Source organism: Nomascus leucogenys, chromosome 10 (assembly GCF_006542625.1).
Source record: "Nomascus leucogenys isolate Asia chromosome 10, Asia_NLE_v1, whole genome shotgun sequence".
NCBI classification, from domain to species: Eukaryota; Metazoa; Chordata; class Mammalia; order Primates; family Hylobatidae; genus Nomascus; species Nomascus leucogenys.
The window spans coordinates 64,008,665-64,035,506 of NC_044390.1; the positions used below are offsets into that span (position 1 = coordinate 64,008,665).

At 56.3% G+C, this 26,842-nt stretch overlaps 2 protein-coding genes across 7 annotated transcripts in view; one reads left to right on the top strand and one right to left on the bottom strand.

Moving 5' to 3' along the window:
• Positions 1–17,364, top strand: part of AP2A1 (adaptor related protein complex 2 subunit alpha 1) — a 40,209-nt gene extending 22,845 nt beyond the window's left edge. For 2 of the 4 annotated variants that reach the window (XM_030821074.1, XM_030821073.1), the window contains exons 5-24: positions 1,843–1,972; positions 2,598–2,699; positions 5,501–5,609; positions 8,636–8,786; positions 9,161–9,329; positions 9,463–9,600; positions 9,879–10,061; positions 10,862–10,959; positions 11,291–11,522; positions 11,623–11,790; positions 11,882–12,042; positions 12,448–12,513; positions 12,861–12,917; positions 13,025–13,107; positions 13,205–13,294; positions 15,705–15,828; positions 15,913–16,029; positions 16,124–16,193; positions 16,367–16,501; positions 16,932–17,364. In XM_030821074.1, the coding sequence (XP_030676934.1) occupies positions 1,843–1,972; positions 2,598–2,699; positions 5,501–5,609; positions 8,636–8,786; positions 9,161–9,329; positions 9,463–9,600; positions 9,879–10,061; positions 10,862–10,959; positions 11,291–11,522; positions 11,623–11,790; positions 11,882–12,042; positions 12,448–12,513; positions 12,861–12,917; positions 13,025–13,107; positions 13,205–13,294; positions 15,705–15,828; positions 15,913–16,029; positions 16,124–16,193; positions 16,367–16,501; positions 16,932–17,009 (2,461 nt within the window). In that variant the 3' untranslated portion in view covers positions 17,010–17,364. The remainder of the gene's footprint in view (positions 1–1,842; positions 1,973–2,597; positions 2,700–5,500; positions 5,610–8,635; positions 8,787–9,160; positions 9,330–9,462; positions 9,601–9,878; positions 10,062–10,861; positions 10,960–11,290; positions 11,523–11,622; positions 11,791–11,881; positions 12,043–12,447; positions 12,514–12,860; positions 12,918–13,024; positions 13,108–13,204; positions 13,295–15,704; positions 15,829–15,912; positions 16,030–16,123; positions 16,194–16,366; positions 16,502–16,931) is intronic. The other 2 variants (XM_030821077.1, XM_030821075.1) reach the window with 1 other exon arrangement.
• On the bottom strand, positions 17,126–23,497 carry FUZ (fuzzy planar cell polarity protein). 3 transcript variants are annotated; one of them, XM_030821079.1, is made up of 11 exons: positions 23,195–23,497; positions 22,815–22,936; positions 22,451–22,535; positions 21,833–21,901; positions 21,565–21,669; positions 19,612–19,809; positions 19,395–19,490; positions 18,958–19,064; positions 18,815–18,879; positions 18,661–18,735; positions 17,126–17,624 (listed from the first exon to the last, which is right to left on the bottom strand). In XM_030821079.1, the coding sequence occupies exons 1-11, from the start codon at positions 23,303–23,305 to the stop codon at positions 17,401–17,403; spliced, it is 1,257 nt and encodes a 418-aa protein (XP_030676939.1). In that variant the 5' UTR covers positions 23,306–23,497; the 3' UTR covers positions 17,126–17,400. The 3 variants fall into 3 exon arrangements, with proteins under 3 accessions (XP_030676939.1, XP_030676938.1, XP_030676940.1); XM_030821078.1 differs by having other exon boundaries at positions 18,628–18,735; XM_030821080.1 differs by lacking the exon at positions 19,612–19,809 and having other exon boundaries at positions 18,628–18,735.
• Positions 23,498–26,842: the final 3,345 nt, after the last annotated feature.

A 26,842-nucleotide genomic window follows, 5' to 3' on the forward strand; every position in this document is an offset into this window, starting at 1 on the left:
CAAGTCGTGGGCAGGGTTCGTCTCTTCTGGGGGCCCTAGAGGAGAGGCTGCATCCTTCCCTTCTCCAGCTCCTAGAGGCCACCTGCTTTCCTTGGCTCGTGGCCCCTCTCCCCATCCCCAAAGGCAGCAGTGTGGCATCTTCTCTCCTGCCTGACCTCTGTTCCATCCTCACATCATCTCTCTCTGACTCTGAACTGTATCTTTCCCTTATAAGGACCCTGTGATGACATTGGGTCCACCTGGATCACCCAGGATCCTCTCTCCATCTCATGATCCTTAACTTCATCATATCTGCAAAGTACCCCCACCCTTTTTTTTTTGTTTGGAGACAGGGTCTTGCTCTGCCACCCAGGCTGCAGCCTTCACCTCCCAGGCTCAAGCGATCCTCCCACCTCACCCTGCCAAGTAGCTGGGTCTACAGGCATGCGCCACCACGCTTGGCTAATTCTCATATTTCTAGTAGAGATGGGGGTCTCACTATGTTGCCCAGGCTGGTCTCCAACTCCTGGGCTCGAGTGATCCTTCCACCTCAGCCTCCTAAAGTGCTGGGATTACAGGCGTGAGCCAACCTAACCCCCAGAACCTGTGAATATGTTCCCTTGGATTCAAAAGGGCCTTGCAAAGTCTGTTCCCTCACAACAGGCAGAGGGACCCTTTAAAAACCTAAGCCAGATCAAAAATACACCCATTTTCTCAGTTTGTTGTGGAGAGAAGATAAACGTGTGAATCCACCCAGAGACCTGTGGGAGTGCTGGACAGGCCGAAGGGGCCCGGGGGTAGCTGTTCCTGCTGTCGTGTTAACGTCACGCTGATTCTCTGCTCACCACCCACAGCGGCTTTCATCTCCCAATCGGTAAAAAGCCAAGTCCTCACTTCAGCCAACAAGGCCCTGCAGGGTCTGGCCCTCTGTTCCCTCCCTGTCCTATCTGCAGCCCTCCTGCCCCACGGCTCGGGCCGCAGCCTGCAGGCCTCCGCAGCGCCCAGGCCTCCTCGCTGCTCCTCCTACGCACGGGCTCCGCCTTCCTGATGGCCTTGGCACAGGCTGTTCCCTCTGCCTGGGATGTTCTGTTGCAGAGGATTTTCAGTCTTTCCTCATTAAGTTACTCTGTTTTGTTTATTTTTTAATTTTTTTATTTATTTAGAGACAGATCTAACTCTGTTACCCAAGCTAGAGGGAGTGCATGGCGCAGTTGTGGCACACTGCAGCCTCGACCTCCTAGGCTCAAGCAATCCTCCCACCTCACCCTCCGGAGTAGCTGGGATTACAAGCCTGCACCACCACACCTGGCTAATTTTTGTATTTTTGAAGAGACTGGGTCTCACTGTTGCCCAGGCTGGTCTTGAATTTATGGCCTCAAGTGATCCTCCCACCTCGACCTCCCAAAGTGCTGGGATTACAGGCGTGAGCCACCATGCCCAGCCCTGACAGTATTTGATGTATGTGTTTTCGTGGTGCTGTCTGAAATGTAAGCCCTGTGAGGACAAGTGTTTGGACCACTTTGTTCACTGCTCTATCCATGGCGCCCACAGCAGTGCCTGGTACCCCATGGGCACCCAGTAGGTGCTTGGTGAATGAATGAAGGTGCAGAGCCAGGCTTGACATGTTCCTGAGCCCTGCCAGGGACCCCATGAGGTTACTGAGATGCAATCATTTTGCAGATGAAGACACTGAGTCCTGGTGGGCCATGAGGTCAGCGCCAGATTGGATCCTGCAGCCGCCTGGCTCTCTGTCCCTCTCGCTGGCCTTGCACACCCTTCCTGGGAGGAACAGGAGAGGAGGGGAGGTGTGCAGGGCTGGAGCCACTGACTCTGCTTCCCCTGCCCCGCATGGTGTCCCCACAGGGACAGCATGGACAGCGTCAAGCAGAGTGCGGCCCTGTGCCTCCTGCGACTCTACAAGGCCTCGCCTGACCTGGTGCCCATGGGCGAGTGGACGGCGCGCGTGGTACATCTGCTCAATGACCAGCACATGGTGAGCCGCCTGCCCTCACGCCCCCTGGATACCCAGGGCTCCCACCTCAGCCCTGACCCCCCTGGATGCCTGGTGCCCCCCCTCGGCCCTGACGTTCACCAGACATCAGAAACCATGATCCAGTGTCCTTGGTACTCATTACCTGCCCAAGTGTCCAGAAACCCTCCCATCCCCATCTCTGACACTCCCCTGGCTGGCCAGGGATCCTGTCCAGTGACCCCCACACCCCTCACCAAGCACCCAGTCCCTTAGAAAATCCCACTCTGTTTCTAATACCTGGAGATTCCCCCAACAGCGCCTATCACCTGCCCACCAGCGCAGAAACCTTGACCCTGTCCCACCCCCCAGTCCCAACCCTCTAGAGTCTCACCCCTTCACTGCTCCTTACCCAACTGCCTGGGGTCCTGCGAGGGACACCCCACACACCCAGGTCAGTGCTGGCCATGGTGCCCGAGGCCCCGTGGCCTCCTCACCCCACCCCTAAAGCACGCACAGTGACACGTGCACACCCCAAACCCCATCCTCCTGACTGCACACACATCCTGACCCTGTCCTGCTCCTGAGCCTCTGCTCTCAGGTACCGCCTCCCCCAGGGGCCTGACTTGTCTCTCCTCTGCCGCTGCAGGGTGTGGTCACGGCTGCCGTCAGCCTCATCACCTGTCTCTGCAAGAAGAACCCAGATGACTTCAAGACGTGCATCTCTCTGGCTGTGTCGCGCCTGAGCCGGGTGGGTGTGGCCTAGATGTTGGCTGCTGGAGGTGGCCCTGGCATCCCTATGCCCTCTGACACCCCTCAGGCCCCCACTCTCCCTGAGAGGCAGCCCAGCCCAAGGTTTACAAACTCAGCCTCTGAGCTGGATTCATCCTGGCTCGGCCTCTTTCTGGCTTGGTGGCCCCGGACAGTGGCTTCACCTCCCTGGCCTCAGCTGCCCCCTGTGTTCAGTGGGGATAATATTGGTGCCCGCCTGGAGGCACAGAGTGCTGTGGATAAAGTGCTCAGAACAGGGCCTCGCAGGCCGAGCACCCTGGGAGCCAGAGCCGCCCTCATGACCTCCTCCTCCTCCCGCTTCTCTCTCTGTCTCCCGCCTTCCCTCTTCTGGCTTTGCCTCCTGCCTCTCTCTTTCCTGTGCAGCCTCTTACTCCTGCCTGGCATCCCTCTCCCACCTTTGCTCCTGTCCTGCCCAGGAACATCCCCTGAGGCCTTGTGCATGCCAGGCTCCATGTCGGGTGACACCAGGGACACAGATGAGTCAGAACCAAGCTCTGCTCTTAAGGAGCTCCCTGTCCTGCTGGCAGGGAGGTGACTCAGTCACAGATTGTCAGAAAAGGGGTGACTTGTGCTATAATGGAGGTAGGACAGGTCACCCATAGGAGGCACTTAACCCAGCCTGTGAGTCCGTGAAGGCTTCCTGGGGGCAGCGATCCCCGAATTGAGACTTAGAACACACATGCGCATCTCCTGGGCAGGTAGGAAGAGGCCTGGATTCACAAGCAAAGAGAAGAACACACCAGCTCATGCATCCACTCATTGTTTCTTTTTTTTTTTTTTTGAGACGGAGTCTCGTTCTGTCCCCAGGCTGGAGTGCAGTGGCGCAATCTTGGCTCACTGCAAGCTCCTGGATTCGCGCCATTCTCCAGCCTCAGCCTCCCGAGTAGCTGGGACTACAGGCGCCCGCCACCATGCCCGGCTAATTTTTTGTATTTTTAGTAGAGACGGGGTTTCACCATGTTAGCCAGGATGGTCTTGATCTCCGGACCTTGTGATCTGCCTGCCTCGGCCTCCCAAAGTGCTGGGATTACAGGCGTGAGCCACTGTGCCCGGCCCACTCATTGTTTCTTTCTCAGGTTTTTTTTTTTTTGAGACGGTCTCACTGTCACCCAGGCTGGAGTGCAGTAGTGCAACCATGGTTCACTGCAGCCTCCGGCTCCTAGGCTCAAGCGATCTCTCGCCTCAGCCTCCCAAGTAGCTGAGACTGCAGATGCCTGGCTAATTTTTGTATTTTTTGTAGAGATCGGTCTTGCTTTGTCACCCACACTGGTCTCAAACTCCTGGCTTCAAGTGATCCTCCTGCCTCAGCCTCCGAAAGTGCTGGGATTACAGGTGTGAGCCACTGCACTCAGCCTCAGTCATTGTTTCATTCATTCATCACACATCTGAATACTGCAGTGTGCCAGGATGACAGTAAGGCAGGAACACGGACCAGCACGGAGGTGGGACAGAGCTTCCTGGAGAAGGGTTTTTCAAGGTTGAATAGGAGTTTGCAATGAGGAAAAAAAGTCACATGATCTTTCTTTTTTTTTTTTCTTTTTTTTGAGATAGAGTTTCGCTCTTATTGCCCAGGCTGGAGTGCAATGGCATGATCTTGGCTTACTACAACCTCCGCCTCCCGGGTTCAAGCAATTCTCCTGCCTCAGCCTCCCAAGTAGCTGGGATTACAGGCATGTGCCACCATGCTGGCTAATTTTGTATTTTTAGTAAACGTGGGGTTTCACCATGTTGGTCAGGCTGGTCTCAAACTCCTGACCTCAGGTGATCCGCCCACCTCGACGTCCCAAAGTGCTGGGATTATAGGTGTGAGCCACCATGCCTGGCCCAATCTTTCTTTTTTTTTTTTTTTTTTTATTTTGAGACAGAGTTTCACTCTTATTGCCTGGGCTGGAGTGCAATAGTGCCATCTTGGCTCACTGCAATGTCTGCTTTCCAGGTTCAAGGAATTCTCCTGCCTCAGCCTCCCAAGTAGCATGGATCACAGGCATGCACCACCACACCCAGCTAATTTTTGTATTTTTAGTAGAGATGGGGTTTCGCCATGTTGGTCAGGCTTGTCTTGAACTCCTGATCTCAGGTGATCACTGCACCTGGCCATGATCTTTCAATCTTTCACTAATTCCCTGCCTCCTCCCCGAACCTCTTCCTATCTGACCTTGTATTAGGCCTAGGGACCCAGAAAAGGGTCAGACCCAATCCCTGCGCCTGAGTAACTTCAAGCCTTGTAGGCGGACTACAGGAAACAGCCTCCAGGAGCCGGCGCGCTGTGTGCTCTGATGGAGGAAGCCTGGGGCATGGGAGGCTCAGAGGCGAGTGAGGAGGGGGCGCTGGGACTGTCACACAGAAGGGAACCAGCAGAGACCTTTCCTGCCCACCGCACACCAGCATTAATTGGAAAGATCAACCAGCCAGGCTTAGTCCTAGTTTTGCCCCCATACGGTGTGCCTGACGCTTCCTCGCTCCCTTCCCAGAGCCTCAGATTCCTGCTTCATAAGACCATCGCATTGGCCGGGCATGGTGGCTCATGCTTGTAACCACAGGACATTGGGGGGCTGAGGTGGGAGAATTGCTTGAGGCCATGAGTTCGAGACCAGCCTGGGCAACATAGTGAGACCCTGTCTCTACAAAAAAACCCACTAACAAAACCGTTAACACTGACAGCACCGCCCTTGGAAGGCACCATTTGCTCCACCCTGGCATGTGGACCCATGTGCCCCTCCCACCCCAGCCCCCAACTTAGTCCTTGCTCTTCCCCGCCAGATCGTCTCCTCGGCCTCCACCGACCTCCAGGACTACACCTACTACTTCGTCCCAGCACCCTGGCTCTCGGTGAAGCTCCTGCGGCTGCTGCAGTGCTACCCGCCTCCAGGTAATGAACGCCGTGCACTCCCCAACCCGGGGTGGCCTGCTGCTGGCATCTAGGGGCCTCCTGCTCCACAGCGCACCAGATGGGACTGGAGGGTCTGGGTCAGGATTTCTCTGAAGCTGGGGCGGTTCCTCTGTCCCCTTACATGGCTGCAGTGGGGGAGGCAAGCGGGCAGCCCGAGGCCCAGCGCCTACCCTGTGCAGCATCATAGATCAACCTCATAGCTGAGGTCCCTGCCACCCGGGCTCTCACTCCAGCCCTGTTTCGAGGGACTGTTACTGTGCCTGTTTTATAGATGAGGAATCTGAGGCTTGGAGAGGGAGCTCCTGGCCCAGGATCACTCACCCGGTCAGTGGGTGATTGCAGGCTGTGGTGTCTGAATTACCGTAGCCCTGTTAGGGGTTTTCACATCTGGTGAGAACCTTCCCTTACTGCTCACAGTCACAATAGCCAGTGTGTATGAAACTCCTGTAGTGAGCCAGGCACTGTGCAAGGGGGGCGCCTGCACCTGCTGAACAGAGCTGGCAAGGAGGAACAGCCAGTGTGATATGTACACAGGGAAACTGAGGCTTGGAGGTGAGATATCACCATTCTAGGCAGTAAGTGGCAGTCGGCCCCCAGACTCTCTGCTCTAAACTCCTCCCTCTGCCACTGAGCTCCCCTGAGCTTCTGTCGCCTTGGCTGACTGACCTCACGGAGCAGTTTCTTGGGACCCTGTGCTGAGGGGCTTGGCACACAGTAGGTGCTAATGCACTGGTTCCCTCCGTTCAGCCAGCATGCCCAGCACCTGCCAGGGGCCAGGGCTGATGTACGCCGCCGAATCTCTGGGTGTGCATGCCTGTCTGTGTGCATGCCTGTCTGTGTGCATGCCTGCGTGTGTGCATGCGTTCGTCTGTGTGTGTCAATATCTGTCCGTGTGCATGTATGTGTGTGTGCATCCCTGTGTGTGGATGTGTCATTGTGTGTGCATCTGTATGTATGCGTGTCTGTGTCTATATCTGGCATTGTTCATGGTATCTCTATGTGTGTACATGTGTATGAGTGTGTGCATCTACATGTGTACCTGTGCATGCAAGTGGATGTGTACACGAGTGTAGATACCTGTGTGCATGCCTGTGTGTGCGTGTCCCAATGCTTGCCAGCATCCATGTGTGTCCATGCACGTCCCTCTGCACATGGTGTGTGTGTACACACTCTGAGTATATGATATGGAGCTGACGCCAGAGGCCCATCTTGTGTGAAGCCAGTGATGAATTATGTTGTGTGGCCCTGGGGACATGTCTTCCTTCTCTGGGCCTCTTTTCATCCTGTCAAGAAGGGCTTAGGTCATGCTCTAAGCCCATGACTACCCCAGAAGGCCCAGCTGGTAATTCTGGGGTACACCCAGGGCAGGCACCTCACCCACTCCAACCCTCGGTGGTGTAGGAACTGGAGACACAGCCTTGTCCTGAGGCTGGGCCTGAGGACACACCAATCCTGTGTCACCTCCTTTTCAGCAAATGGTGGTGGGCTATTGCCAATTTGTTTCCAAGTCATTTTTTTCTCATATGCATTATGAAAAGTTTCCCAACATCCAGATAAGTAGAGAGATCTCATTACTTAGACTTCACATTTTGCCATGTATGCATGCCCTTGTTTATTTTCTTCTGAAATATTTAAAACTAAATTACAGACATCATGATGTTTTGCCTTTAAATACGTTGTTCCGGGCTGGGCACAGTGGCTCATGCCTGTAATCCCAGCAATTTGGGAGGCCAAGGTAGGAGGATCACTTGAGCTCAGGAGTTCGAGACCAGTTTGGCCAACATGGTGAAACCCCATCTCTACAAAAAATTAGCCAAGTGTAGTGGTGCATGCCTGTAGTCCCAGCTACTCAGGAGGCTGAGATGGGAAGATCGCTTGAACCCAGGAGGCAGAGGTTGCAGTGAGCCAAGATTGCGCCACTGCACTCCAGCTTGGGTGACAGAGTGAGACTCTGTCTCAAAAAAAAAAAACCAGAATATATATCACAGTACAATCTAGGATCACATGTTCGATCGGATTCTGCCAGGCTCAGTGGCTCACACTGTGATCCCAGCACTTTGGGAGGCTGAGGCAGAAGGATCGCCTGAGCCCAGGAGTTTGAGATCAGCCTGGACAACATAGTTGCCCTGTTTCCAAAAATAGGGTTTCAATTGGATTCTGTCTTTGTTATTTCTCATAGTCTGGACTAGCCCCCACACCTGTTTCTGGAGAAACCAGGAGATGCCGTTGCCGTGTGTCCCATGGTGGCAACTGGGCCCATTGCTGCCTTGTGGTGTATTTTAGCTTGTTCCTCTGTCTGGTGAATTTTCCTGTAGATCTGCGGAACCATTTTTTGCTGGAACACTTGACAGCTCTTGTATACACTTGAAAACACGTCACATTCTAGGAAACGTAGTGATTGGTGTTCCTGTGAGCTTCTGGCTGGCATCTGTCAGTGGTAGAGAGCTCTAGGGGGTTGAGGGGGCACCTGGTTGAGCCTTGTCTCCTTTGACCTCCCAGCCTCTAGGCCAGGAGGATGGCACCGAGTGTGCCTGCAGTGGTCTCTTGCTGAATGGACACTTGGGTGGGTGGCCTGTGCATTTTTGTCAGAGGCTGCTTGGCACTCACACTAGTCCTTGGGAAGGCCTGGGTTTGGGGGCATCTCTGGGGAAGGTTCCTGGAGCTTCCTTTGCTCTGTGAGAAACCTAAGGAGCCTCAGAGCTGCAGATGAAGAAACTGAGGCTCACATGGGTGGCACCTCTTGCCCAAGAGGGTCAGAGCAGGAGGAGAGCCCAGGTCTGGGGATAGATCCTGTGTCTCCAGAGGTGCCTTGTCTCACCTTCTCTGCTGGGCTGGGAAGAGGTTGAGGGAGCAGAGACCCTGGCCCTGAGCTGCAGAATTCTCGAGGGTCAGAGGCACCCCGAGCTCCGCCCTTGGAAGACAGGAGCTGGGGCATGGCCACCACCCCAGCAGGTGTGCCAGGTGGGCAGGACACTCAGCCGGGGGCATCCCCTTCGTTTCCCCAGAGGATGCGGCCGTGAAGGGGCGGCTGGTGGAATGTCTGGAGACTGTGCTCAACAAGGCCCAGGAGCCCCCCAAATCCAAGAAGGTGCAGCACTCCAATGCCAAGAACGCCATCCTCTTCGAGACCATCAGCCTCATCATCCACTATGACAGGTGCCCACCTGGGCCCATCAGGGCCTGATGCCCGGGGCCAGGAAAGAGGGGCGTGGAGGCCCAGACTCCTGAGTCCTAGGCAGAGGGCGGGGAATCTTGACTTTTAGGCAGGGTAGGAGGAGGATGGGGCTGTGAAGTGTCACCTGTGAGGTTGGTGCTGGGGCCCTTCCTGGGGGCAGAATTGCCGGGTATCTTTCTCTGGGCTCAAAGTCCCAGCTGTCTGGGTCACTGGAGGTGCAGGACTGCGATGCAGGGCCGGCAAGGTTAAGACCTGGATCCTTGGGGGCTGTGAGATGGGTCAGCTGGGGCCGGAGTCCTCCACCTCCTCCTGTCAGTTTCTCTCACCATCCCTCTTTCGTGGCCCCTGCTGGCAGTGAGCCCAACCTCCTGGTGCGGGCCTGCAACCAGCTGGGCCAGTTCCTGCAGCACCGGGAGACTAACCTGCGCTACCTGGCCCTGGAGAGCATGTGCACGCTGGCCAGCTCCGAGTTCTCCCACGAAGCCGTCAAGACGCACATTGACACCGTCATCAATGCCCTCAAGGTGTGAGCCCTTGGAGCCCACCCTGGGCCTGCCACCCCCCTCAGAAAGACCAGAGGCTCAGAGGCCCTTGGGTGGCCAACCCTGTGCCAACAGGGAGTCTAAAACACACCTGGGCCCTGTTCTTCGCCCTCAGACGGAGCGGGATGTCAGCGTGCGGCAGCGGGCGGCTGACCTCCTCTACGCCATGTGTGACCGCAGCAATGCCAAGCAGATCGTGTCGGAGATGCTGCGGTACCTGGAGACAGCAGACTACGCCATCCGCGAGGAGATCGTGAGTGCCGTGGGGTGCAGGCTGGACTCTTGGGTCTGAGGGAGGAGGTGGCTGGGGGCCTAGACTCTTGGGTCTGAGGGAAGAGGGGCTGGAGCCTGGATGCCTGGGTCTGAGGGAGGAGGTGGCTGGGGGGCCTGGATTCCTAGGTCTGAGGGAGGAGGGGCTGGGGCCTGGACTCCTGGGTCTCCAGATACGGGCAGTGGTGAGCCCAGATCCAGGTGAGTGAAAGCCCGACGTGGCCTGCAGCGCTGTCTCTTTGTCACACGCTCCGGCGGCAGGTCCTGAAGGTGGCCATCCTGGCCGAGAAGTACGCCGTGGACTACAGCTGGTACGTGGACACCATCCTCAACCTCATCCGCATTGCGGGCGACTACGTGAGTGAGGAGGTGTGGTACCGTGTGCTACAGATCGTCACCAACCGTGATGACGTCCAGGGCTACGCTGCCAAGACCGTCTTTGAGGTCAGCATCCCTGACCCTGACCCCCATGACCCCACGACAGGACCTAGAGGCAGAGCAAGGATGGCCGGGGCTGTGGGGCCTGCCAGCCCCCAGCCACCCTCCTCCTCCTGCACTGCTGTGACCTCAAAGTGGGGCCTCTGGGCCAACCCAGGGGACCCAGGGCTATGGCCTCATGGGCCTGATGTGAGGAGTCCCCAGGGCATGGGCATGGGGCGCCCAGTGTGCAGTCCTGGCCCCCAGATCTTGGTAGTTTCCCTCTGCCCCAGGAAAGGGGCGCTGCACAGTCCTGTTTTTTGTTTGTTTGTTTGTTTCTGGAGACGGAGTCTCACTCTGTTGCCCAGGCTGGAGTAGGGAGTGAGTGCCGTGGCGCGATCTCGGCTCACGGCAACCTCGGCCTCCCAGCGTCAAGCCATTCTCCTGCCTCAGCCTCCCCAGTAGCTGGTACTACAGGCGCGCGCCACCACACCCAGCTAATTTGTTTGTATTTTTAGTAGAGATGCGGTTTCGCCATGTTGCCCAGGCTGGTTTCAAACTCCTGAGCTCAGGCAATCTGCCCGCCTCAGCCTCCCAAAGTGCTAGGATTACAGGCATGAGCCACTGCTCCCCGCCCACAACCCTGTTTTACTTCCTGTGTGAGCTTGGGCCCGTCACTCAACCTTTCTGTGCCTCAGTTTCCCACCTATAACCCCACCCTCAGCAGAGCTTTAAGTGTTCCACCGGTCAGTAGGTGGCTGCACCCACCGATCCCGGAGAGGACACTCATTGTTGTCCTCTCCACGCCCTTCCCCGCCCCCCACCAGGCGCTCCAGGCCCCCGCCTGTCACGAGAACATGGTGAAGGTTGGCGGCTACATCCTTGGGGAGTTTGGGAACCTGATTGCTGGGGACCCCCGCTCCAGGTGAGGGAGCCTCAGCCTGCGGGGGGGAACACACACGCTTCTGAGGGGTCCAGGGCTTGGGGGATCCCCAGGGGTCTCAGGGCAGGTGGTGATGGGCTCCCATCCTCTCGGCCTCCAGCCCAACCCACCTAGCAGGGTAAGAGAGGACCTTAGTCCCAGGATCGTGGACAGAGTGTGACTGCGGCCCCTGTCTGGTGCCTGGGGAGGGCCACTCCCCTCCAGCAGCTTGGGGTCCTGGGACGGGTCCATCCCACGGAGGGGCGCCCCTCCAGGGGGTTTCTGGGAGAGGGCAGTGGAGCCTGGCCCTGCTGACACCCACTCCCGCGCACAGCCCCCCAGTGCAGTTCTCCCTGCTCCACTCCAAGTTCCACCTGTGCAGCGTGGCCACGCGGGCGCTGCTGCTGTCCACCTACATCAAGTTCATCAACCTCTTCCCCGAGACCAAGGCCACCATCCAGGGCGTCCTGCGGGCCGGCTCCCAGCTGCGCAATGCTGATGTGGAGCTGCAGCAGCGAGCCGTGGAGTACCTCACCCTCAGCTCGGTGGCCAGCACCGACGTCCTGGTCAGAGCCCTGTCCCCCCACCCCACCCCCCCGGCACACCCCCTTCCCGCCCTCCCCTCCTCCTGACCCGAACTGACCTTCCCCACCCCGACCGCGCCAGGCCACGGTGCTGGAGGAGATGCCGCCCTTCCCCGAGCGCGAGTCGTCCATCCTGGCCAAGCTGAAACGCAAGAAGGGGCCAGGGGCCGGCAGTGCCCTGGATGATGGCCGGAGGGACCCCAGCAGCAACGACATCAACGGGGGCATGGAGCCCACCCCCAGCACTGTGGTGAGTCCCCTGGGGTGGGCCCTGCCAGGGTGCCTGGGGCTAGGTCCTGCCCGGCACCGCCTGTCCTCACCGTGACCTGCGCTTCCTACAGTCGACACCCTCGCCCTCCGCCGACCTCCTGGGGCTGCGGGCAGCCCCTCCCCCGGCAGCACCCTCGGCTTCTGCAGGGGCAGGGAATCTCCTGGTGGACGTCTTCGATGGCCCGGCCACCCAGCCCAGCCTGGGTCCCACCCCCGAGGAGGCCTTCCTCAGGTAGCACCCCCTGGGCCCGGGCCCCTTCTCGCGGCCACCCCCAGGGCCGTCCCTTCCTGGCCTCTGTCCCCGTTTTCCCTGAGCCCCTCCCCAGCCCCGACTCGCTCCTCTCTCCATCCCGATGCCTTCGCCAGCCCTGGCTGCTGCCTCCCCTGCCCCAGCCTCCCTGCTCACGCCCTCCCTCTGCCACTCTGGACTCCGCCGACACTGGCCACCCTTCGTTGTTTCCTTTCCTGTCACCATTTCTCAGCCTGCTCTTCCTTTTCTCCTTCTCTCCTCCCCTCCTCCCTCCCTCCCTCTCTCTCTCTCTGTCTCTCTCTCTCTCCTGCCCTCTTGCTGCCTATCTGGGATTGGCTGCCTGCCACGCCTGTCTTCTCTTGTCTGTTCTGGGATTGGATGGCCCAGCGAGCTGGAGCCGCCTGCCCCCGAGAGCCCCATGGCTTTGCTGGCCGACCCAGCTCCAGCTGCTGAGTAAGGGGTGGCCTGGGGTGGGAGGTCGGGGGGGGGCAGACTCGGGTGTCCCCAGGGAGAGTTAGGGGACTGGGAGCCCTCGTCAACGGGTTCCTGATGAGCAGCAGAGGCAGGGACTTGGAGGAAAGGGAAACTTGGTGTCTGCCGATGCGGGGGCACGGGCCAGGGTTCTGTTCCCATTGGAGGCCACTGCTGGATGGATTCGAGGTTCCTCGAGGCTCTGTGAGGGGTCTGGATATGTGGTTCTGGGGTTCTGTCCTTAGGGCTTGTTCTCGAACTCAATCGCTCTGGGCCTTTGCCCCTCCCCACCAAGTCCCTTCCCATCTCACTCCGCTCCCTGCCTCCAGCCCAGGTCCTGAGGACATCGGCCCTCCCATTCCCGAAGCCGATGAATTGCTGAATAAGTGAGTCCTGGGAGAGGTGGGGGAGGGGAACGGGGACAGGTTCGGAGCCCAGGCCAGGTGCAGACAGGCACCCCCGTCATCCTGCGCCCCCTGCCACTCCCACCCAGGTTTGTGTGTAAGAACAACGGGGTCCTGTTCGAGAACCAGCTGCTGCAGATCGGAGTCAAGTCAGAGTTCCGACAGAACCTGGGTGTGTCCCGGGGGACTGTGGGAATGGGTCGGAGGGAGACCTTGGGGAAGGGATCAGAGGGACTCAGATGGAGCTCTGCCTCCCCCACCTACTGCAGGCCGCATGTATCTCTTCTATGGCAACAAGACCTCGGTGCAGTTCCAGAATTTCTCACCCACTGTGGTTCACCCGGGAGACCTCCAGACTCATATCCTCTCAGGCCCGGCCCAGCCTCCTGCCTCTCCAGGTCGGCCTTCCTCACTGTGGGGAAGCCGGCTGACCCAGGTCCACACTTCTCTTCAGCCTCTCTTGGGCACGCAGTTAGTTCTCTGAGATTCAGTGTTTGCATCTGCAAGACGGGGGGTGGGATTCCTTTCCTCAGGACAGGGGATGACAGTGAAGTGGTGTGTGGGAGGCATTACTTCCAGAACTCCACCTGCTCCAGGCCTCATTTTGTCCCTGTCTGGCACCTTCCGTGTCCTGCCGTCGTCCTCCGCTGGGCTCCATGTCATGATGCCGGCATCTCCTGCACTCAGGAGCCAGGCCTGCGGGTCCAGACGCTGATCAGGCCTGATCTGGGCTGAGTCACTTTGCCTCTCTAGGCCCTCTTGTCCCCGCTGTGAAGTGTATGTAAACCCTCCTCTTCCTCATAGGGTTATTGCGAAGATCAGAGTGTCTGGAAAACCCTGGAAGGGCGGCTGGAGGTGTCAGTGCCCCCTGCCCCTTCTCTGGGCCTCCATTTCCACATTCATGAAATTAGAAAAGCTCAACCCGAAAACTCCTTCTGGCCGGGCGCGGGGGCTCACACCTGTAATCCCAGCACTGGGAGGCTGAGGCCAGTGGATCATTTGAGGTCAGGAGTTCAAGACCAGCCTGGCCAACATGGTGAAACCCCATCTCTACTAAAAATACAAAAATTAGCTGGGTGGTAGTGGCACATGACTGTAATCCCAGCTACTCAGGAGGCTGAGACAGGAGAATCGCTTGAGCCTGGGAGGTGGTGGTTGTGGTGAGCTGAGATTGCACCACTGCACTCCAGTCTGGGCGACAGAGTGAGACCCTGTCTCAAAAAAAAAAAAAAACAATGAAAAACAAAATTCCTTCTTCAGTCGGGCGCGGTGGCTCACGCCTGTAATCCTCGCACTTTGAGTGGCCGAGGTGGGTGGATCACGAGGTCAGGAGATCGAGACCATTCTGGCTAACATGGTGAAACCTCCGTCTCTACTAAAAATACAAAAAGTTAGCCGGGCGTGGTGGCGGGTGCCTGTAGTCCCAGCTACTCGGGAGGCTGAGGCAGGAGAGTGGCGTGAACCCAGGAGGCAAAGTTGCAGTAAGCCGAGATCGCGCTATTGCACTCCAGCCTGGGCGGCAGAGCGAGACTCCGTCTCAGGAAAAAGAAAAAAAAATTCCCTCTTTCATAATTTCCAGAGGCTCGTGCAGGCAGCTCAGTGGAGGCAGTGGCAAAAGAACATGAGACCCAGGCCTTCCCAGTGGGCTACTGACACGGATGCAGATGTTGATAACACTAATTGCTACCATCTTTGTGTACTTACCATGTGCCAGGCACACAGACAAGTACTTGTGATGGATTCTTTTCTTTTCTTTTTTTTTTTTTTTTTTTTTTTTGAGACGGAGTCTCGCTCTGTCACCCAGGCTGGAGTGCAGTGGCGCGATCTCGGCTCACTGCAAACTCCGCCTCCCGGGTTCACGCCATTCTCCTGCCTCAGCCTCTCCGAGTAGCTGGGACTACAGGCGCCCGCCACCACGCCCGGCTGATTTTTTGTATTTTTAGTAGAGACGGGGTTTCACCGTGGTCTCGATCTCCTGACCTCGTGATCCGCCCGCCTCGGCCTCCCAAAGTACTGGGATTACAAGCGTGAGCCACCGCGCCCGGCCTCTTTTTTTTTTTTTTTTTTTTTTTTTTTTAAATAGAGATGAGGCCTCACTATGTTGCCCACGCTGGTCTCAAACTCCTGGGCTCAGTGATCCTTCCCACCTTGGCCTCCCAAAGTGCTGGATTACAGGCGTGAGCCACCACACCCAGCTGGATTATTTCATGAACTCCTGAGGACATTTTACACATGTCCTTGTGTTGAGACAGGGCCTCACTCACCCAAGCTGGAGTGCAGTGGCATGAACACTGCTCACTGCAGCCTCGAACTTCTGGGCTCAAGGCATCCTCCTGCCTCAGCCTCCCAAGTAGCTGGGACTGCAGGTGCACATCACCATGCCTGGCTAAATTTTTTGTAGAGATGGGGTCTTGCCATGTTGCCCAGGCTTACACATGTCCAGAGGCTAAGAGAGGTTAAGTGGTTGCCCACAGCCACTCAGGTGGTTAAGAGCTGGGATTCAAACCCAAGTCAGCCTCCAGAGCTAATACTATTATGTCTCAGTGCTGTGTGACATTGTGGAAGACCAAAGGAGGCACCTAGGGGGCGCCTCAGAGGTTTCCATAGTATGAACTTTGTAGTTGAACCTTGTAGGATTGAGTCCAGGATTGCACCATGGAGTCCCTTAAAGACCTGCAGGTGGGAGCTGCCGGGAGCTCTGGGGTTCCTGACCCAGACCTCCCGGGGGCCCGCCTCCTCTGTCTGGCTTCCTTGACCCCTGGCGGGCACAGCTGGCTGTGCAGACCAAGCGCGTGGCGGCGCAGGTGGATGGCGGCGCGCAGGTGCAGCAGGTGCTCAATATCGAGTGTCTGCGGGACTTCCTGACGCCCCCGCTGCTGTCCGTGCGCTTCCGGTGAGTCAGGTGCGGCGCGGTCGGTGGGCGGGGCCTCCGGAGTGAGGGGCGGGGCCTAACGGAGCCTCCCTTTCACCGCATCAGGTACGGTGGCGCCCCCCAGGCCCTCACCCTGAAGCTCCCAGTGACCATCAACAAGTTCTTCCAGCCCACCGAGATGGCGGCCCAGGATTTCTTCCAGCGCTGGAAGCAGCTGAGCCTGTGAGGGGTGGGGAGGGGGCGGAGCCAAAGCCGCGCCTCCGGGTGGGAGGGTCCGGCCGTCCAGGTCCCTGACTTGAACCTTCCCGGTCCCCAGTCCTCAACAGGAGGCGCAGAAAATCTTCAAAGCCAACCACCCCATGGACGCAGAAGTTACTAAGGCCAAGGTGAGAGACTGCGGGCGTGTTTGCTGGCCTATGGCTTTGCTTCTCTGAGCCTCTGTTTTCCCATCTGTAAAGTGGGGCCAATTCCCATCCCCAAGGGTTTTTTGGGATCTGGGATGCCACTGTGTGGTAACTAACAGCTCTGGCACTCTGACGGCTCCCCCCCTCCCTCCCAGCTTCTGGGGTTTGGCTCTGCTCTCCTGGACAATGTGGACCCGAACCCTGAGAACTTCGTGGGGGCGGGGATCATCCAGACTAAAGCCCTGCAGGTGGGCTGTCTGCTCCGGCTGGAGCCCAACGCCCAAGCCCAGGTGAGTGCTGCTGTGGGAGGCCTGAGGCAGGCAGGAAGGCCTCCTGTCATCTCTGCGCCCACCCTTCCTGCCTCACTGTTGTTTAATTCACGTCCCCACTTTGACCCTCCTCCTCTCGCATTTCTTTGTCCACTTTTCCTCCTCTTTATCCATCAATTTTCTCTCCTGTCTCCAACCTCTGGTGTTCCTCTCCTCTTCCTGTCCCTCCCTGATTTCTACCTTTCCATATCCTTTCCACCTTTCTCCTCATCTTTTATAATTTCCTTCCTCTCTGGCTCCTCTGTTGATTTCATTCTTACATTCTTCTCTCCTGTGTCTTGTATCACCTTTCTGGCCCCTTTATCTAACTTCCTTCTTCTATCTCCCTTTTGTCCCCACTTCCCTGGGCTCCCCATCTCCTCTGAGTTCTGACCCCCATGCCCCCACCCAGATGTACCGGCTGACCCTGCGCACCAGCAAGGAGCCCGTCTCCCGTCACCTGTGTGAGCTGCTGGCACAGCAGTTCTGAGCCCTGGACTCTGCCCCCGGGGATGTGGCCGGCACTGGGCAGCCCCTTGGACTGAGGCAGCTTTGGTGGATGGGGGACCTCCACTGGTGACAGAGAAGACACCAGGGGTTGGGGGATGCCTGGGACCTTCCTCCAGCCTTTTGTATTTTTATTTTTGTTCATCTGCTGCTGTTTACATTCTGGGGGGTTAGGGGGAGCCCCCTCCCTCCCTTTCCCCCCCAAGCACAGAGGGGAGAGGGGCCAGGGAAGTGGATGCCTCCTCCCCTCCCACCCCACCCTGTCGTAGCCCCTCCTACCCCCTCCCCATCCAGGGGCTGTGTATTATTGTGAGCGAATAAACAGAGAGACGCTAACAGCCCCATGTCTGTGTCCGTCACCCACTGCTAGGTAGTCAAAGAAGTGGGGTGAGGGCATGCAGAGTGTGGGTGGCCAGGCTTCGCAGCCCATGGGTGGGACTCTGGGGAGACAGCAGCAGCAGCAGCCGCCGAAGCCCCAGCTGCAAGGCCACCAGACGCACTCCTGTGCCTGGTTCCTCAGTCCCCAACACCAGGTAGCAGGCTCTGGGCAGCTGGGCCTGGTACACCTCATCTTCTGTCTTCTCTGGTGGCCCTGGCTCTGGAGAAAGAACGGGGGCACTGAGATGACAAGTAGTATGCTAACCTTTGCAAGCCACACCACATCCTGAGCCCAAGTTCTGAACGCGTGGGGTATCTGAATACAGGTTTTGGGAGCCTCCTGCCAGGGGAGGGCCTCAGGGCTCTAGCTGGCTGTCAGCAACTTGAAGACCACGATGCTCTCACTCAGCTCACCCTCTTCCTCTTTCTCAGCCTTGGCCCCCATTTTCCTGGGGAAACTGCAGCTGCAGGTGATCCTCTTAGCAATACACATGGCAAACATGGCAGCAACACAGGAGCTCCAGTAGCCTTTTCCAGGAGCCCACCCACCCCACTGTACAAGGCGGGTGGAGGAAAAGAGGCAGGTGCCAGCGAGAGGTGGAGTCGCACAGCTAGGAAGGGGTGCAGCCCCCGAGTTGGAGCTCTTGACCACTGTGCTGCATTCATCCGGGCTTCACTGGGGTCATAGCGCCATCCCAGGGTCCCTTTCTTTGTCTCTCTGGGCCCTTATGGGTTCTACGACAATTTTTCCGTTCTAACCCAGAACCTTGTGAAATCCTCCTCCATACCCTCAGCCTATCAGCAAAGCCTGTGCTTTCGGCAGTAGTGCAGAGTGCTGGACTGTGTGGATATGGGAGCCAGATTCCCTGTGTTCGAATATGGCTCTGCCACTCATGAGCTGAGCTTCAGTTTCCTCATCTGTAATATGGGAATGATGAGGTAACGGGATAGTCCTCGCCTGTGAGGATGAAGTGATTTCATTCTTTCATTACATGTAAAGGCACTGGGAAGAGGTGAGGTCTCAGTGTTAACTATTGTTAACTATGATCCAGGAGGTTCTGAAGCCAGGCAGGGACCTCCCTTCCCCTCCCTTCCCATCTGCATCAATGCTCAGATCTCAAGGAAAACCACTGCCCTATGACCCAGTGCATGCTGGGTTCTCCGGTTCCTCCAACCCCACCTCCTACTCCCACTTTGTGCGACCTGGGACTCAGTGTCCCCGCCTGCGCAGTGAGAGCACTGTGCCTTCCGCTGACCTGGTGGGAAGTGCGTGGAGGTGACCAGGGTATAGAAGTTTCGGAGGAGGCGCCGGCGCTGTTCTGGTGAAGGCTCTGCTGGGAGGAAAAGGCGGTGATGCAGAGCCCCTCCCCGGCCCACGCCCCTCCTGCCCCTGCCCCTGTCCTCAGTCACCTTTATCCCCCAAGGGCTCCACGGTGAAGAGGCACCGTTTCAGTTCCAGGTGGAGGAGCAGCAGCCTGTGGGAAAGGGAAGGGAATGTCATGGCTGGGGAAGAGGACATGACCCCCAACCTACTCCCTCCATCCGAGCCCTACCCGAGGATGTCTGTGTGAAGGGGGAAGCCACTGGGCAGCGCCCGGGGTCCCAGCGGCAGACAGGCCCGCAACGGGTCCAGCAGTGGCTGCCACCAGCGCTCCAGAAGCTGCAGGGGGCGTGGTCATTAGGACGTCGTCACGGGAAGGCGGGGCCGGCCGGGGGGGTGTACAAGGATAGGGGCGTGGTCAATCGGGAGGGGCGGGGCCTACAAGAAGAAAGGAGGGCGGAGGGCAGAAGGGACCAGGGAAGGAGCGAGGCCTGGAAGAACAGAGGCAGAGAAGGAGTGGCCGATCTTGGAGGGAAGGTGAATGACTGGAGCGCAGTCCAGAAGAGGCGGGGCTGGGGAAAGATGCCGCTGGCAGGGCAGGGTGGTGGGGAAGGGCCCTGCTGGTAGAGGGTGTCCTAAGAGGGAAAGCGGGACGTGGCGCGGGTTCACCTGTGGATACAACTGGCTGAGGGGTGGGCTCGGCCCGCAGAGTAGACACAGCTCCAGGCTCGGCAGCAGAGTCAGGGTCAGGAGCCGGTGTGGGACCTGAAGCAGGGCACAGGCTGGGGCTCACCGCGGCCCGGCCCCGTTCCATCGCAGATCCCGCCTCCTCGCGACTCGGCCGCCAGGTCACATCCCTCCGTCGCTGCCCGCCCCACCCACTCACCGTGGGGCTCCCGTGCGGCAGGTACACCGGGTAGTCGCGAGCGGTCTGCGGCGGCAGGGACCCCACCAGCCAGGGGAGCAGCACGGCCTCGGGCGTCCCCAGCCGCCACCAACCCTCTGTTGCTGCCACCACCCGGCCCGACACCACCAGACTGACGAAGGCCGTGCCCGCGGCCTCAGCGAACCCGGAGAGGGCTTCCTGGGTAAGGGAGGCAGGAGAACTGGAAGTCAGCAGACAGGCGTAGGGGGTGGCAGCGACTTCCCAGGTGGGCAGGGAATGGGGAGAAACCCACAGCCAGCCCCGAGCTCGCGCAGTGGCCATGCTCCTGCGTCTCACCCTGAGCCTCAGTTCCTTCACCTTCATACGAAGTCACATCCCCAACTCACACTGTGAAGTCTGATTAAATACCTGGCCTGGGCGGGCAAACTGAAGCTAACAATGTAACCGCAGCAGCCCGTTCATCGAGGCCTGTTACATGCAGAGTAGGCACCATTAGCAACGTAGAGAAGCCAAGTCACCTTCTGAGAGTCACACGCCTGGGAGGCGGCCACACAAGGCAAGTCCGCAAGAGCAGTATTTAAGTAGAGGTAGCTAGAGATCTGAGAGGCAGGAGGAACATGCACCGAGGTTGGAAACTTGTTGGGATCTCTGGGGACTGTGAGGTAGCTGGGTGGAGGTAGACTGTGGATTTAGCAACAGGTTAGGGGGTACCAGGTGCCACAGGCCTTCAAACACCAGGCTGAGGAGCTGGGACCTTGTACTGGGGGAGGTGGAGGCTGTGGGAGGGCTGTGAGCAGGAAAGGGGCAGGGCCAGCTCTGGATAGAGTAGGACTCTTCTGCTGGCCCAGTGTGATGGCTCACACCTGTCATCCTAGCACTATGGGAGGCTGAGGCGGGAGGACTGCTTGAGCCCAGGGGTTCGAGACCAGCCTGGGCAACTTAGTGGAAACCCGTCCCCAACCCTAGTCCATCTCTCAAAAAAAAAAATAGCCAAATGTCGGCCGGGCGTGGTGGCTCATGCTTGTAATCCCAGCACTTTGGGAGGCTGAGGCGGGCGGATCACAAGGTCAGGAGTTCAAGACCAGCCTGGCCAACACAGTGAAACCCTGTCTCTACCAAAAATACAAAAAATTTGCCGGGCCAGGCATGGTGGCTGGCGCTTATAATCCTAGCTACTCGGGAGGCTGAGGCAGGAGAATTGTTTGAACCCAGGAGGCAGACGTTGCAGTGAGCCAAGATCGCACCATTGCACTCCAGCCCCTGTGACAGTGTGAGACTCCATCTCAAAAAAAAAAAAAAAAAAAAAAAAAAAAATAGCCGAATGTGGTGGCACAGTGCCTATAGTGTCAGCTACTGGGGAGGCTGAGATGAGAGGATCACTTGAATCCGGGAGTTCAAGGCTGCAGTGAGCTATGCCTGAGCCACTGTGCTCTAGCCTGGACACAGAGCAAGACCCTGTCTCAGAAAAGAAAGAAAGATGGCCCAGGTGCAGTGGCTCACGCCTGTCATCCCAGCACTGTGGGAGGCCAAGGCAGGTGGATCACCTGAGGTCAGGAGTTCGAGACCAGCTTGGCCAACATGGTGAAACCCTGTCTCTACTAAAAATACAAAAAATTAGCCGGGCGTGGTGGCAGGCGCCTGTAATCCCAGCTGCTCGGGAAGCTGAGGCAGGAGAATTACTTAAACCTGGGAGGCGGAGGCTGCAGTGAGCCGAGATTGTGCCATTGTACTCCAGCCTGGGCAACAAGAGTGAAACTACGTCTCAAATAAAAAGAGAGAAAGAAAAGAAAAAAGAAAAGAAAAAGAAAAAAGATTCTTCTGGGACCAGGTGGGGATAGGACTGGAAGCTGAGAGGATAGGAGGAGGTTGGGACAATAGTCCAGAAGAAAGAGGATGAGGACTGAGCCAGGGCCAGCAGAACAGGTATGAGAGTTTCCATAGCATCCCCAGTACCTGCAAGAGGGACCCCTCTGGAGGAATCACGCAGTCCACACACTGGGTCAGGTCCCCGATGAGCTCTGAGTCCCCTAGGAAGCTGTCGATGAGGCAATAACTAGCCTAGGAGAGGAAGAAGGGACCAGCCTAGGATTCAGGTGGGCCTAGGGTCAGACAACCAAGAACCTGTGGGACCAGGCTGCCCCAGGGGCTGCTGGGAACTGTAGTTCCCAAATGGCAGTGCCCAGGTATCCTAACTTCCCACCTTCATGTCCTGCAACCTCACCCTCAAGTCCTTCTTCAGTCTCTCCACGTTGCGGATATTGGTCAGTTCTTCAAGTCCCACAAGAAGGACCTAGAAAAATCACATAGGAGAGGACGGGCGAGGGGGCTGGGACTCGAACTCCTGGGTCTGAAGGAAGAGGGGGCTGGGGCTCCCACTTCTGGGTCTGGGGACTGGGGAGTCAAGATTCCTGGGTTCTGGCCGGGCACAGTGGCTCATGCCTGTAATTCTAGCACTTTGGGAGGCCAAGGTGGGTGGATCACTTGAGGTCAAGAGTTTGAGACCAGCCTGGCCAACATGGTGAAACCCTGTCTCTACAAAAAATAAAAAAATTGGCTGGGCATGGTGGCGCGTGCCTATAATCCCAGCTACTCAGGAAGCTGAGGCACGAGAATCGCTTGAACCTGGGAGGCAGAGGTTGCAGTGAGCCGAGATCAAGCCACTGCACTCCAGCCTGGGCAACAGAGCGAGACTCCGTCTCAAAACAAAACAAACAAACAAAAAGATTCCTGGGTTCTGAGGGAGGAAGTGTTGGTGGTCTGCACTCCTAGGTCTGAGGGAAAAGGATGCTGAGATCTCAGATTCCCGGTTTGGGGAGAAAAGAGGACTGGTGAGTCTCACCATGGCTCCAAACACCATTTGGAGTAGTCTCTCCAGCCTCAGCTCAGAGATGCCCACCTCAGATGACAGAACGATGAGGGTGATGCTGTGGAATGGAAGTGAGAAGAATGAGTCAAGGCCTGGGGAATCAGGAAGGGGTATGTTGGAGTCCGCCCATTGATCCTAGAACACCAGACACATCCTCTCTCAGCCCAACCTGCGTTTCTTATAGAGAACATCAGGGATCAAAGAGGGTAACTGGCTTGCTAAAGATCCCATAGCCAAATTAACAGCTGGTTTTAGAGAGCTGGAAGGCCTCCAGGCTCATCTTCAACAGGGACTATCACCCAGGCCCTGTCCCTGTCCCACGTTCCCTCCTGGAGACCTGTCATGGAAGCTTTTCCACACCACAGTCGTGTTCTCGGTCCTCGCAGAGCTCAGCTGCACCTCCAGATTCTGCCCAAACATGTGGACTCCATTGAGGGAACCGATGACAGAGAACGGGAGCTAAGGAGGGGTTAGGGACATCAGAAAGGAGCACCCCCCCATCCCCTCCCCCTTAGGACCCAAGCGTGCCAGCTCCCAGCCCCATCCCCTTTCCATATGCCCTGGCAGTGCCTCTTTGGGGAACCAGGCTTATTGATCCATTGCCTCCTCGGTCCTACAAACTCAACACGGAAACTTCCCCAGCCCCTACTGCCTTGAAGACCCAGAGTCAAAACACCGAACCCCCTTCGGTTTAGATACAGGCGTCCAAGGCCCCACCTGCTGACGGGCGGGGGCGCCGCCGCGACTGCTCCTGCAGAATAGGGGGACCCCGCTGGAGGCCGCGAGGCACAGTAGATGCACAGTGCCGCCCGTCCCCTCCTCCCCCATTTAGGACTCCCACCGCGGTCCCCCACGTGGGGACTGTCAGTGCCGGTCTTGGAGCATGCCGGTAATCACAGTAACTCGGCCTGTGGTCCGGAGCCGCAAGAGGGCGAGATGGGGAGCTGATTGGAAGAGGATTAACTTCCCGCCTTCTTCACCCAACTCAAACACTATTCAGGCACCTCCCCCAAACCCATTAGGTTCTCTTCCGCCCCAGCCGGAAGTCACGGTACCCCTAACAAAGATGGCGGCTAATTGAATTTGCAAAGCTTTCTAGTTTCTCCGAGGAGGTAAAGAGAACCAAGAGGCCGGATTGAAGATGATGACTGCGCCAAGGCGTTGCCTAGCCACCATCCTGTAGGCTTTGATGATTTACATTCTAAACGGAAAAAACAGTTGTGCCTGGATCAAAGATTGCGACGGTCCCAAAGCGTTGCCTAGCAACCACATTCCCTCTAGGTTTCCATTATATAGTAGTAAACAATGTGCCCTACTCAAAGATGGCGACCGTGGCGGGGCGTTGCCAAGCAACCACCATTCAGCCTGATATCCATTCCAAGGCTGTAAACAGTTGTGCCCTGCTCAAAGATGGCGGCACGTCGAAGTCCGAGCACCCTCCTTGGGGCGAAATCGAGAAAAACACCATCTCCCCCACAACCTTCGAGGGTGGTTGAGTCCAGCGATCGTTGCCTAGTAACCACTCAAAAAAATGGTTGTTTTTGTTATTAGGAAACAGAAAACAAGGAAATCCTTTATTTTCCAGAATAATAAAAACAATATTATTTCTGTAATGAATTTATACATGATAGCATACCATGTAAAATGTGAAAAATCCCTTCCCCAATTTTTTTCCTAAAATAGTTTAACGTAGACTATTGATACGTTTTCACAAAGATGATCAATATACTAACATTTCCACATTTTCTTTTTTCCTATGAAAAAGTATAAATCTATTTCATCTTTTTTTTTTTTTTTTTTTTTTTTTTTTTTTTTTTGAGACGGAGTCTTGCTCTGTCCCCCAGGCTGGAGTGCAGTGGCGCGATCTCGGCTCACTGCAAGCTCCGCCTCCCGGGGTTCACGCCATTCTCCTGCCTCAGCCTCCCGAGTAGCTGGGACTACAGGCGCCCGCCAACACGCCCGGCTAATTTTTTGTATTTTTAGTAGAGACGGGGTTTCACCCTGTTAGCCAGGATGGTCTCGATCTCCTGACCTCGTGATCCGCCCGCCTCGGCCTCCCAAAGTGCTGGGATTACAGGCTTGAGCCACCGCGCCCGGCCAATATTTCATCTTAATAATGTATTTTTATGATCTATTTTATGGATGTGACAAATTGATTTGACCAATTCTGTATTGATGTACATTAGGTTGTTGAACTCCTCCAGACTAGCCAACTAGTGCTGGGACAGCATTTTATTGCCTTTTAAAAATACCCTTATGAATATTTTTATTATTTTATACAGGCAGCATTCACTTGTAATAACAAAAGTATTTATGATTCATTTTGCTCTTCCTCTTCTTTCTTGCAGATCAGCCCATCTTTCGAGCATAATTTTTAATTTTCCTACTTCCTAAAGTACATCCTTTTCTTTTTTTTTTTTTTTTTTGGGAGAGGGGACCGGGTCTCGCTCTGTCGCCCAAGGTGGAGTGCAGTGGAACCATCTCGGCTAACTGCAACCTCCACCTCCCGGATTCAAGTGATTCTCCTGCCTCAGCCTCCTGAGTAGCTGGGATTACAGGTGTGCCCCACCACGTCCGGCTAATTTTTGTAGTTTTTGTAGAGACAGGGTGTCGCCATGTTGCCCAAGCTGGTCTCAAACTCTTTGGCTCAAGTGATCCACCCACCTCAGCCTCTCAAAGTGCTGGGACTACAGGCAGGAGCCACCATGCCTGGCATAGGTACCATTTTAATCTTCCTTCTTGACTATTGATATTTTTTTTCCTTTCTCTGGATTACTTTTATCTTCCTTATAACTTTATTAAAATTTTAGTTACACAGGCATAAAAAAGGGGGCTGCTCTAGATGAAAAGAAACTTGAGACATAATGTCTAAATATGTGTGTGGTCTTTGTTTGGATCCTGATACAAATAAACCAACTGTAAAAACACATTTTTTTTTTTTTTTTTTGAGACGGAGTCTTGCTCTGTCACCCAGGCTGGAGTGCAGTGACGCGATCTCGGCTCACTGCAAGCTCGCCTCCCGGGTTCGCGCCATTCTCCTGCCTCAGCCTCTCCGAGTAGCTGGGACTACAGGCGCCCGCCACCACGCCCGGCTAATTTTTTGTATTTTTGGTAGAGACGGGGTTTCACCGTGGTCTCGATCTCCTGACCTCGTTATCCGCCCGCCTCGGCCTCCCAAAGTGCTGGGATTACAAGCGTGAGCCACCGCGCCCGGCCTGTAAAAACACATTTTGAGACAATTGGAACGTTTGATTACACACTTACTGTTAGATGATACTAAGAAGTTAATTTTGTTACAGGTTACAATGGCATACTAGTAATGTAAGAAAGTGTTCATAGGCCGGGCGCGGTGGCTCACGCCTGTAATCCCAGCACTTTGGGAGACTGAGGCGGGCATATCACGAGGTCAGGAGATCGAGACCATCCTGGCTAAAACGGTGAAACCCCGTCTCTACTAAAAATACAAAAAATTAGCTGGGCGTGGTGGCAGGCGGCTGTAGTCCCAGCTACTCGGGAGGCTGAGGCGGGAGAATGGCGTGAACCCGGGAGGCAGAGCTTGCAGTGAGCCGAGATTGCGCCACTGCACTCCAGCCTGGGCCACAGAGCGAGACTCCGTCTCAAAAAAAAAAAAAAAAAGTGTTCATAAAATTTGGAAAGATGCCTGCCAAGCACACAGGAGTAAAATCATATGATTGTATGGATTTGAAGGCTTCAGCAGGCCAGGCGCGGTGGCTTACGCCTGTAATCCCAGCACTTCGGGAGGCCGAGGCGGGCGGGTCACCTGAGGTCTGGAGTTCGAGACCAGCCTGACCAACATGGAGAAACCCCGGCTTTACTAAAAATACAAAATTAGCTGGGTGTGGTGGCGCATGCCTGTAAACTCAGCTACTCGGGAGGCTGGATAATCGCTTGAACCCAGGAGGCGGAGGCTGCAGTGAGCCGAGATTGTGCCATCGCACTCCAGCCTGGGCAACAAGAACCGAAACTCCGTCTCAAAAAAAAAAAAAAAAGAAAAGAAAAAAAAAAAGCTTCAGCAAATGAGACTCTGTCTCAGAAAAAAAAAAAAAAAGAAAGAAAAAAGGGCTTCCGCAGGCTCACTGCCTATAATCTGGGTACTCTAGGAGGCCAAAACGGGTGGATCACCTGAGGTCAGGAGTTTGAGACCAGCCTGGCCAACATGGTAAAACCCTGTCTCTACCAAAAATACAAAAATTTGCCGGCGAGGTGGCACACGCCTGTAGTCCCAGCTACTCGGGACGCTGAGGCAGGAGAATCAGTGGAACCAGGGAGGCAGAGGCTGCAGTGAGCCGACATTGCGCCACTGCACTCCAGCCTGGGCGACACAGCGAGATTTTGTCAAAAATA

Coding starts and splice junctions, on each gene's coding strand:
- FUZ (XM_030821078.1), bottom strand. CDS start 23,305: ATGGGGGAGGAGGGGACGGGCGGCACTGTGCATCTACTGTGCCTCGCG. Junction 18,880..18,957: donor CTTCACACAGACATCCTCGG/GTAGGGCTCGGA, acceptor CCTTTCCCACAG/GCTGCTGCTCCTCCACCTGG. Junction 17,625..18,627: donor ACAGTGCTCTCACTGCGCAG/GCGGGGACACTG, acceptor TTCTTTCTCCAG/AGCCAGGGCCACCAGAGAAG.